The sequence below is a fragment of the Alosa alosa genome, chromosome 20 (assembly GCF_017589495.1).
Source record: "Alosa alosa isolate M-15738 ecotype Scorff River chromosome 20, AALO_Geno_1.1, whole genome shotgun sequence".
NCBI lineage: Eukaryota > Metazoa > Chordata > Actinopteri > Clupeiformes > Clupeidae > Alosa > Alosa alosa.
In genome coordinates, this window is record NC_063208.1 from 22,695,733 (window position 1) to 22,708,229 (window position 12,497).

General features: G+C 43.2%; 1 protein-coding gene across 1 annotated transcript in view; it reads left to right on the forward strand.

The window, feature by feature from the left end:
- The window catches only part of csmd3b (CUB and Sushi multiple domains 3b), a 388,634-nt gene that overhangs the window by 302,277 nt on the left and 73,860 nt on the right, over positions 1–12,497 (forward strand). Inside the window, 7 exon segments of the mRNA XM_048229290.1 lie at positions 1,450–1,568; positions 1,657–1,726; positions 4,514–4,630; positions 5,705–5,914; positions 6,669–6,857; positions 7,165–7,342; positions 11,176–11,321. Of these exon segments, the coding sequence (XP_048085247.1) occupies positions 1,450–1,568; positions 1,657–1,726; positions 4,514–4,630; positions 5,705–5,914; positions 6,669–6,857; positions 7,165–7,342; positions 11,176–11,321 (1,029 nt within the window).

Here is a 12,497-nt window from a genome sequence, read left to right on the forward strand (position 1 = left end):
TTTTGGTTCTTTTGGTGGAATTTTGCTCTGAGTCGTGTCAGAAAAGAGAGAGGGTTTGATTCCACCTCCCCTTGTCGCTCAGTCTTTTCACAGATGAAGAGAAAGAAGTTGCCTCTTCTGTGAATGTTCTGCTATGCTGTAGAGCAAACAGGATTTTGAATGGGAAGAGGATGTTTAATAGTTTATCATCTGGAATGACTGTTTTTGTGCAGAAACTTTTCGTGTATGTGTGTGTGTGTGTGTCTGTCTGTCTGTCTGTGTGTCTGTGTGTGTGAAAGAGAGAGAGTGTGAGTTTGAGAACATCTCACTTCTTACAAGGTTGTGAAGCCCCCATGCCTGTACTGATAAAATGGAAATATGTTATGCTGGTTTAATGGCCTTGTCAAACTCCAAGCACTTTTGCAATATGAAGGAGATAATGTATACACCGTAGACACATACTGTGTTGATGTACAGTTCATTTTAAATTATTTCAGCCACTGATTTGTAATGTGTATGTTTATTTGTGTTGTGACTCATATCACACCAGTATCAATAAAGCATCTACCCATCTATTGGTAGTAGGGATGCACGAAATATCGGCGGCCGATATATTATTAGCCGATAAGTGAAAAAATGATAACAGAATTCGGGCCGATAATTTAGGCCGATATTTTTAAAGTCCTATTTTAGGCCTACGTATGGCTACACTGAGCTAGCCTACTTGAGCTTGGTTGGCTATACTTTTTCCTCAATATAATGTCAGCGGTGTGAATGTATTTCACCACTATAACAAAATCTGTGGATATCGTTCATTTGGGGAATCTGTGCATCTCAAAATCCCCTTTCATTTCTGCTGCAGCAGGTTGTGCGCAACATACAGTCTGAGTCTGAGTTGCAGCTTTATTCAGTTACCATTGTTGAAACTAAACCTAAGATTCCCTCACAAACTCTGATTTGGTCACTATACTGTAGCTTATTCCAAGCTGAGCCGTTTATGAGCGTTTAGTCCTAAATGAAAACGATTCAAACTCTCTAGCCAATCACTCGCAATTCACTGACATCAGGTTCACTTAAAGGAGCCACACATACTGTAGGGCTAGGCTACTGTTATGTTGTTGACTGCCGTACTATTGAGGACTATTATGAGTTCTGTCCATCATTTGGTGAAAATTACTGCAATAAAATTATGCTTATTAAATGCTTTCCCCAAATCACTTTTCAGTTCAATTCAATTTTTTTTCAAGAGTAATATTATCGGTTATCGAATCGGTATCGGCCACAACAAACCAATAAATATTGGTTATCGTTATCGGCCCTAAAATTCCATATCGGTGCATCTCTCATTGGTAGTGTTATCATAGTCCTCCACACTGTTCTCTTGGGGTTTCTCTGTGTATTTCTGAGAGTCTGACAAGTAGAAACTGGGTCAGGTTGATGTCAAACTCCCATTCCCCTTTGTCTCGCCAGCGATTGGTTTGGAGTCCTGCCCGGAGCCTCAGACGCCCAACTATGGCATCAAACTAGGTGACCGCTACATGGTGGGGGATGTTGTCCAGTTTCAGTGTGAGCAAGGATACTCTTTGCAGGTAAGGCTGCTCATAATTAGCCACCTTTTTTTGTCAAAAATCCTCTAAATGCATGATTGTCAATGGAGGTTGTCTTGTTTCACTCTAGGGGAATGCGTACATAACATGCATGCCAGGACCTGTGAGAAGATGGAACTACCCAGTGCCACTCTGCCTAGGTAAGACCCAATTTTGATCATATATACTGTAGGCTATGGATTCTGAGTGTTTTTGTTTATAAAATGCTAGTTTCATCTCAAATCTATCTGACAATTCACATGGTCCATCTATCAGCCAATATTTTGTGGTAATCAATTGATTACCACAATTGCATTTAAAATCCATTCATTAGTGTATGTATGAATTCATGGCCACTTCACAAAAAAGTTCTACTCAACTTTTGCATTGATTTGGGTCTGTTGGGTCTCTGATAGTCAGAGAAACACAGACGTGTCACTTGTCACATTATTCCAAGTGGCAGAGACAGTGCTATTTTTATCATTCCAAAGGAAAGCCAATCAAGAGAGCACAAGCATGAGCTAAGCATGAGCTACTCTGTGAAGTGAGTGAGTGAGTGAAAGTGAAGAGAGAGAGAGAGAGAGGGAGGGAGGGACAGTACTTCATGACTTGAAAATGGGCCTTTTGCTGGCTGGCTGTCTCGAGGCGACTGGCTGGCCAGCTGCAAATCCTGAAAAACCCAATTCAATTATTAACTCTCCAGCTGCGTACACACGCATAATTTATGGAGGCGCGTGCCTCCCATTCCGACACGCGCTGCCCCAAATCCCAAAAAATGAACCTTCCCAGCCACTTCCTCCACATCCCACTTTCCTCAAAAGTGCTTGGATAATAACCTCAATTACACATAAGTGCAGTACATGTGTTGCAACTTTAAAATATGTTGGGATTCACCATCTCAAGTCCACTTGGGTGAATTAGCTGGACGGGATCCTTGGCAGAACATACAAGGTACTTTTGGACGTGACCAGTCATCGGCTGTCATGAATATATAAAAGTGTCTCTGCACACATCTTATAAGGCACATTTGGGACCATATGAGGCATCGCAGGGCTCAGATGTGTCGGCGCGTTCCAAAGAGCAAAGGACTGTATAAATTATAATTACTGGCCAGGCGGCGACAAGAAGACAAACCTGGCAACCCCAACTATATCCATTTACTGAGTCACATGAAATATTTGATAGATTTTTAGCAAGAACACAGCACTGTAAACAAAAATAATGAGCCTGATGCTAGATTGAATTTATTTATTTTATTCCCATTTTTGGATAAAAATGAAGTAGCGTTGCCAAGGAGGTCCCTTTTGGTACGAATGCTGATAAGTCCATTTTTCGTTTACTTCTGTGCCAGTCCTCCTCGCCCCTCCTGTGAAAATATTTCAGTCTGACAATTTGGCAGCCAAGAGACAAAACAACAACAAGAACAGCCACCGCTCTCCTCTGGGTCCTCTCTGTCTTTCTGCCTCTTTCTTTTTGGCCCCCTCCCTCATCCACCCCCCTCTCTCTTTCTTTCTCTCTGTCCCTCTCTTTCTCAGTTTCTCTGTTCCATCACTCGTCTTTGTCACCCTCTCTCGTTCTGTAGTCTGTCTATCTCTCCATCTCCCTCCCTCCCTCCCTCCCTCCCTCCCTCTCCTCTTCTCACTTTGTCTCAGTCGAGTGGATGATGGGTATCCTCCTTGACTGATGCATCTCATGTGCCAGAGGGTTCGCCTCCCCTGGCCCCCCCCACTGTGGCGTCCACATGACCAGTGTTTTGGAGGTCTGGGCATGTGTGTGTGTGTGTGTGTGTGTTTGTGTGTGTGTGTTTGGGTGGGGTGGATGGGCAGTTGGGACTCACGCTGGAGCTTCTCCCCCACTGAGACTCACGCACCACAGTGTGAGTGCATGACTTTGCGTTTGCACTTCTGTCAGTACTCAGTCGCTTCAAAAACGTTTTTTTCATCTAAAAACCCTGTACTCATCGCTTGGGATAGCTCCCCCCTACGCTCTAGGGATTGGCTGTTTTGCGTCTGTTTTTGTCCCTGGCTCATTTGAAGGTGTGCTCACATTATATAAAGTACGTTTTTTTCATTTTGTTGTTTTTATGCAATCGCTTGTTTGTTTGTTTACTTGTTTGTGTTTGTTTGCCAAAGAGCACATGTGGTCCTCCTGCTCATGCCCCCTCTTAATTAAATCAAAAGTTTTCAAAACCAAATAAAAGAAAACTTTTCCGCTTGATCATATTAAAATGAAAGTCATAAAAGAACTGTGAAACACAATGAATTTGTTGTGCAATAATTTAATCCTCACCCCAGTGTCAGTTTCACAAATAAAATCATAACAGAGACAGGAACAGTCCCAAAAGAGACCTGGCCGAATCCAGGTTGTTCAGTGTGCCTTGTGTGGTAGGCCTTGATTATACAGAACCCGGTTCTCACAGCGGAAGCCCTCTCCCTCTTGCTCTCCCCAGACCACGACTTCCACTTCTCTGTCGGCCGGACGCAGTGTCCATTAAACTAATCTATAATTCAGGCACAGAGTTCTAGAGCCTATTATTGCATTTTGCAAATCTTTCGAGATAAAAATCGCTCGATTAATGAACCCAGATGCCCTTCCTTCCCTTCAACCCTGGCTGATTAAATTAAACGGATGTTATTTGATCGGCCCGTTGGGAGATAGCAAGGGTAATAGACTACATGAGGGGAGATGATGATTTATATTTCAAAGGATCGTCCAGGTCTGAGAAGGGTTGTAAAATTTGGCCCTGACATGCTGAAATGAGTGTGTGTGTGTGTGCGTGTGTGCGTGTGTGTGTGTGTGTGTGTGTGTGTGTGTGTGTGTGTGCGTGCATGCGTGTGTGTGTGTGTAAATGTGTGTATATAAATATATGCATAGCCTATGCCCTTGACTGTGTCTGTGTGCATGCATGTGCTCATGGCTGCATGTGTGTGTGTGTTCTATCTCCTCAGCTCAATGTGGCGGGTCCATGACTGAGGTCAGTGGTGTGATTCTGAGCCCTGGGTTTCCTGGCAACTATCCTAGCGGACTGGACTGCACCTGGACCGTCAAACTGCCCATCGGCTTTGGTATGTGAGCTCTCTCTCTCTCTCTTTCTCCCTCTGTCTCTCTCTCCATCTCTCTTTCTGACACTCCTCCACATCCAGCTTGACCGACACCAAAGAATGATAAAACATGCACTTCCACTCTCCACCAACAGGTGCTATCTTGCCAAAATGTCACATAAATCCTGTGAATACATCATGAGACAAGGGAGCACGGTAATAACCCACAGATTATGCATGCACACTCAGCCGAAGGCAGTGTGTGTGACATAGCATAAAACCTTAGCCATGTCGAGCCTCCCTAGTCATAAGACCCGACTAGTGTTTCACTGAAAAGCTAATGTTGAGGTTATGTAACTGTCTGCTCTTGCATCATTGCAAATCAAGTTATTTTGCCAAACTGTCATGCACAAATGCATTGAACTTGGCAAAGATAACTTGTAGTTTCTCATTTATGAGCTAGTGGGAGACAATGCAATCCCAGAGTCCCTCTTTAATAGTTTATATCAGACTTTAGAAGATGCTCGGAGGTGCAGCACAGAGTTTGATTGTGTGCTGTGGGGCATCTAAGTTGGAATGTTTGTCATAGCAGCGATTTTCATTAGAATGGCCAAATCGGGGAACTCCAGAGACCACTAAAAGTGCTGCTCCCACAGATGTTAGCAACATAAATTTCCCATACATCCATTCATGTATGTGTGTATGTGTGTGTGTGTATGTGTGTGTGTGTGTGTGTGTGTGTGTGTGTGTGTGTGTGTGTCAGTGTTTGAAAGCACCAAGGACACATCCTTCTCCCTGGAGTTTGTGTGTGTGTGTGTGTGTGTGTGTGTGTGTGTCAGTGTTTGAAAGCACCAAGGACACATCCTTCTCCCTGGAGTTTGTGTATGGGTGTGTGTGTGCGTGTGAAGGAAATAGATGGCTGGCGATAGAATGAAAGCCGTTTGATCCATCTGCATTGTTTAGAGTCGAGTGCCACTGTGCCAAGGACACCAGGTGCCCTGGCAGGGGTGCTTTCGCATTATGTACACATATGTGTATTCATAAAAACATACATCCCCACAACCTCACCATCAATCACCCCCGTCTCTACCGCCACAGGCATCCACCTGCAGTTCTTCAACTTCTCCACGGAGGCCATTCACGACTACCTGGAGGTACGCAGCGGCAACGCCGAGACGGGCGCCGTCATCGACCGCTTCAGTGGACCCCAGGTGCCGCAGCCATTCTTCAGCACCACCCATGAGACCAGCTTCTTCTTCCACAGCGACTACTCCCAGAACAAGCCCGGCTTCCAGATCAATTACCAGGGTAAGTGACAGAGCCGGAGCATCTGCACCACAGTCATATCTACACAATGCAAGCACCTCAGGGTAACAGTGTCACACCCACCTTCAGTACACTTTTTGAATTATAGCAGTGGTTGCTCTGGAAAAGCACTAGCACTAGTACAGTATTAGTAGTGGGAGTTTTGGAGTTGTCTGTTGTTCTATTTGTATTGGTTGTAGTAATCATATTTTTAGTTGTGATGGTTGTTGTAGTGCATTACCATCAGTTTTGTTCTCAAATATGGATAGTTCTGTAAGATAGCTATTAGATCGTTGCTTACTTTTTATACATATATTTTCATCATAACTGATAATATTATGAATATTATGAAAATTTTCTTTTTACAGCAGTTGCATTCCAGGTTGGTAAAATATGTGACCAGGAGAAGCACAGCAAAACAACTTTGTTGCCTTCACTCAGTGTTGTCTTTGTCTCTGATTCATCCCTGGCTCCCAGAATAGCCCATTCTGTCTGATGCAGACCTCCACTTGGCACCAGCTAATGGTCTCTCCACAGGGACAAAGGCCTAGTCATGCTTTGTTTTGGATAGGCTCCCATTTATTTTATTATTATTTATTTTCCCTCACGAAATTTACAAAGTATCCTTCCTGCACAGTTGTTTAATGTCACACCAGACCCTTAGACGGTGTGTGTGTGTGTGTGTGTGTGTGTGTGTGACTCACTCGTGATTATAAATGTGGGTTGCTGGTGTTAATCCATACCCATCTGTGAACAGCGTACCAGCTGCAGAGCTGCCCTGACCCGCGCCCTTTCCAGAACGGCATTGTGATCGGCGGCGACTTCAGCGTGGGCATGACTGTGTCGTTCGAGTGCCTGGCTGGCTACTCTCTCATCGGGGAGGCCTCCCTCACATGTCTCCATGGGATCAGCCGCAACTGGAACTTCCCCGTGCCTCGATGTGAAGGTGCAGAAATGCATAAACACATATTGATTGCAGTCCATTGGCATGTATATAGACCCGTATACGTATTTGATGAGTTTACATCACATTGTTGTAATGAGTGGATGGATGCGATTTGTACCTATGCGTCCTAATTCCATTACTTTTTATGTGTATGTGAGTGTAGATTTGTTCATATTTTAGTGTTCTTTGACTTCTTAAGCACAATAAAAAGCAAGTACAATAAAATGAAATGTGCTGTATATTCATTTAATCATAGTAGTTGTGGGTTGTTTTTTTAATGGATATTAAATGTGTGTCTGGCCCGCAGCTCTGTGTGGCGGGAACATCACCTCCATGAACGGCACCGTGTTCTCCCCTGGCCACCCTGCCGAGTACCCCAACTTCCAGGACTGCGTGTGGAACGTCAGGGTGCCCCCCGGCTACGGCATCTTCATCAACTTCACCACCCTCAGCACCGAGCCCATCTATGACTACATCACTGTTTGGTAAGCACTGCCCAGAACCCCTCAGATGCGTAGGATCATTAATCCTGGATGTGCGGTAAAAGGGCAATGCATCTCCTGATAGTGTGGTTGTGAAGGCTGTTATACCATTAATCTGCATCTAAATATACAAAAATAAAACAATTTACTCTGAATTTTTATTCATTGATTCTAATAGCAACTCAAGACTATAGGGACATGAAAACATTGCCTATAGAATGTTGTATAAGAGAATCACTGAACTCTCACTGTATTTTGTACATTGATTGGATGACTGATTTGTAACAGAATCCTAGAACTATCCACACACATTTTCTTCATTATGAGAAGTTCTCAAGGCTGCGTGAGAGCTGCCTCCTAAAAAGCCAGAAATCAATGTAGCCATGTCCTGGAGGCCATGAAACACTTTACAGCCTTGTAAGGGGTGTTAGGAGAGCACTTTTGAACATTTTGCGCCACCTTGTGTGTGCTAAAGTGTTCTCCCGTTGTAATGAGCACGGCTCATTCTGTAGGGCTTTGCACACAGATGTAGTGCTTTTTGTCCCTCCGGTGAAATCTCTATTGCTAGGAATCCGCTGCAATGTTGGTTTGAAAAGTGTGATTTTGATCTCAATCTAGTTGAAGATTGAGTGAATTATTCAGCCTTTTTAGTTGTGCTTACTTTTTAATCTTCAGATTTTAGTTTGAGATGTTACATTGCATCAGAAATTAAAAGAAAAGGGGTTATGGAGACTTGGGAGTCTTGAAGTGCAGGAAGGCAAAGTTGTTTTCTCTTTCTTGAGTGAACTCTGGCTTAAAGAAACACGTAACTTTGTGCTTTTTCTCGGTTTAAGTGTTTTGGAGGGTGGAAGACTTTAATTAATGGCGTGAAAGGTCTCTTTCATTCCTCGTTCGTATTGTGTTTACTGTATTTTCCAAAAAAGCTTTGTCTCACCAATCCCGTCGCTCTCCTAAGAGCTCCTGCACTAATAAGCTGCGCTGTTCCGATCAGCGCAGCCAACACCTTTTGTTTCCCCACCACAGAGGGGAAAAGCAGCTCGGCGCAGGGAAGAAAAAAAGCCATTCATGCTTTCAAGGAACTTCTCACACTTTCACCCATTTTACTCAAAGAGCCTTTGGACTACTACCTCCCCCTCACATACTGTACAAACACACACACACACACACACACACACACACACTCAAAGACAACTGCCAATCACCATCACTCCCTCACACCACCACACACATACACACACACACACACACACACACACACACACACACACATTCATTCAGCATGACATAAGGAAGCGTCTAAACTTGAACCCTGAATGCCTTGATTGTGAAAAAGTTGTATCCCTCATTGAACTGTAGGCCTAATTTCTATAGTAGTTTTCTCATTAAAGCAGTGGTCCCCAAACTTTTTCTTCCCAGGGCCAGCTCAAAATGCCTGGCTCTAAGAGAGTGCCAGAGACTCGGAGTATATCAGTAACCATAAATAGCTTAGTGCTGTGAACAGTCTACCTTAGTTGAATATTCCATTACATTTAATCATAGGCTACTGTAATTTAATACCATTGCTAGCTGTATTTATATTGCCATCATGCCATATCAGTGTAAAATGTAGCTCAAATGAAATATTCAAAATGTGTGAACTCTGAACTCTTTGCATACACAGCTCAAATTGTGAACAAGCAATATCCTACAAATAATTTAAAGTTCTCAAACTATGACAGTTTTATGAAGTGCTGGCAAAAACATCTGAAATGACCACTTTCACTCACCTGATGAGAACTTTGTGAATTGTGAATTTGAATGAACATTTGAACAAGTGGATACAAAATATAAAAAATTATCCCAGAAAGTCCCAGAAATATGATTTGAATAGAAGTTAGTTAGTTATTAGCAATTAATTGATAAACTTTTAGAATACTTTGAGCACTGATACAGTCAGCATAGGTCTCTTACATTGTTTGCAAGTAGGCCTACATTTCATTCCGTTTTCGATGGCAAATGCGAAACAGCGCCAAAACAACCACCAGTGGACAAGAAGAGTATTACATGTGTACTGTTAAGACTCGCTATAGAGAATGAATGGGGGAATTACGGAGGTTATAGTTTGACGATGTCATACTCCCATGCGGGGCATATGCTATATACCTTGGACATGTTTTGGGGGGCCACCCAAAATGAGGTGGTGGGCCGTAGTTTGGGGACCACTGCGTTAAATTCCCAGATTGTGGTGTTGGCCTGTGAGCTTGTTCACATTGCAAGGCAAAGTATATTTTTTTAAATACAAAATTATTACACAACGGGAGCACACATACTTGAAAAGCTTTGTACTGTAAGTGCTTTTGCATTGAGTCCATGACAGTCCTTCATTACACTGATTGATTGAATGCATCTGCCATCAAATTGAAAAGTTTGCTCTCTGTGTGAGGGAGTATGAGGGTTACCATAGTGTTCAAGCTTTTCCCCCTACGCTTCAATGCACAGGCAAACTGCAGAGGGAAAAACAATGTATTTTAAGTTAAAACCCAAACATATTTCAAACAATGCGCCCCTTTAAATCGCCAGTGTTTAGGGAAGTCACTGCAGGACAAGGTCGTTGGATTTAGCGATTTAGAGGAATTTAATTAAAACTTGCCAGACTTAGAGGTTCAGGCTTTGGCCATTCAGGTGTTAACTCTGCCTCAGCAACCCTCTCTCTTCTCCTCTCCTCTTATTTCTAAATAATGCATTTTCAGCAAAGAGAGAGAGAAATACATTATTGCCTTTTTTCTTCTTCTCTGCCGTCTTCAGACTCAGATTATATTTATGTTACCTGCAAGCACTTCAATCTGTTTTGAATGCTGCGGGATTCCCCCTCTCTCTCTCTCTCTCTCTCTCTCTCTCTCTCTCTCTCTCTCTCTCTCTCTCTCTCTCTCTCTCTCTCTCTCACACACACATCACACACACACACACACACACACACACACACACACACACATACACACACACACACACACACACACACTTGCTCTCATCTACACATTCACACCAGGGAGGTAAATCCAGTTCCTACAGTACATACGCTTTGTGTTTTAAGTATCCCCAGTGGACCCTGCACTGGACCCTGAATGGGGCAGACTGGCCTTCCTCTACTTATTAAGAGCATCTCATCAGAGCGGCTGGTGCGCTGGTGTGTTTTCGCCAGGAGCCGGCCCCTTAATGCACCCATGCAGCCACGCTGGGCTCGTTTAATATTTTATCCACAGCGGAGCCATTTCCTCCCGCAATGTGTGCGTGTGTCCTCGATGGGAGGAAAATAACACGTTTTTTATTTCTCGCTCTGGCGTAATGGGCGAAGTTTTGTTTGAGCCTTGCCTACCGAACGAGGCAATTTACAGTGACTACGAGAAGCTATCGGAGATTATGGCCTCTCCCTGGTGTGAAATTGAGCCTCGGCTCACCTTGTTTATCATGTTACCTCCACACTCACAGATTTATATGCTGTGTGGGGACAAGTGCTGTAACCTGCCAGTAGAATTGAATGTCTCTTAGATGAATTGTGTTCCCTTTTCTTCCCTCCATGACAGGACTTGCATCTGTGAAAGTTCTTATTAGGCATATGCCACATATAGATATGTATATGTACACACACACACACACACACACACACATTCTCACTCACTCACAGTGCATGTATACACACACACACTCACACACACACAAACAAGCAATTTTCAAAAGCATTATGACAAAACTATATATAAAACATAACACATTTTGCTAGAAATCCCTGGTGACACAAGGTTTGTTGTAGCAGTTGTAATAACATAGTAATTGAGTTGTAACGACCAATGTTAATACAGGGACGGCCCTGACCAGAGCTCGCCCCAGATTGGCCAGTTCAGTGGGAATACAGCACTCGAGTCGGTCTACACCACGTCCAACCAGATCCTCATCAAGTTCCACAGTGACTTCAGCGGCAGTGGCTTCTTCGTGCTCAGTTACCATGGTGAGGATGCTTGTGGACCCATGGCCCCTGAAAGGCTGCTAAAGCTCTCCTTCTCCCCCTGATGCTTCACTGTTCACTAGGCCTCACAGATATGACAAGCATGAGTCATTAGCCACACATGTTATTCTTTTCTGCTGGACTTCACTTTCACTGAACTTCCCACCTTCTTCTCACATTCATTCTCTTTTTCTGTCTATCTATCTATCTATCTATCTATCTCTTCTTCTTCTCCACTTCTCTTCTTCTCCACTTTCTCTCCATTCTTCTTTACTTCCTCCCTCCCCCCCCTCCTCTCTCTCTCTCACACTCACACACACACACACAAATACTCTCCCTCACTCTTGCCTTCCTGTCCCTCTTTCTTAGTTTCTGTCCTTCCTTGTCTCTCTCAAATGGTACAGTATGTGTGAAGTCCGGTCATCATCACACATGCGTATATTATATGGAAGTTATGTTCATACTTTGTTGCCAAAGAAGCATATGTAGTTCATTTATTATTTCACTTCTCAACCAGAGGGGGACCTCGAGAGCAAATGTTGTTAAGGGTGCCTTTAAGCCAATACAGCCTGAAAGTGGCAAGACAGCTTGAGAAATTCTGCTTGAGAAGCTTGAGCAATTCTGTAGAAATTCTTATTTGTTTAATCCTGATATGCGTATGATAAATGCATGTGTTCAGTGATTAAATTCACCAAATTGACACGGATCAGATATAAATCCAGGCTCCGCTAACAGGCGGCCATAATAGAGTCCTCCTTTTTGCCCAAGTCAGCAGACAAGCTTATTTTCCATTTTTGCATGTGTGGTCACTAGTTATATCTGTTTCCTGCCTTAAAAGTCCACAGGAAATGCTTAACCAGGAAGAAACCATATTTGATTCTCTGTTTTTAATCTGGTTGGTGTGACACACTGCACTGGCGGCCATGTTGCTATCGAGGGAACTCACATTTCTTTGGTGGATGGAGATGTGGTTTTGAACATTTTTAATTGCCTGTCTGTGCATCTTTAATGTAGGGCATGCAAAAGGGAAAATATACATAACATCTATATTTGTTCAGATTAGGCATGGGAATTCATTTTCCATTTTCTCCTATGCGTTAACAGCTTTGATTCATAATAAATGGGCACACCAAGTGATAAAGACAACTTTATTTCCCAGAGAACTCTTTGATTTGAAAG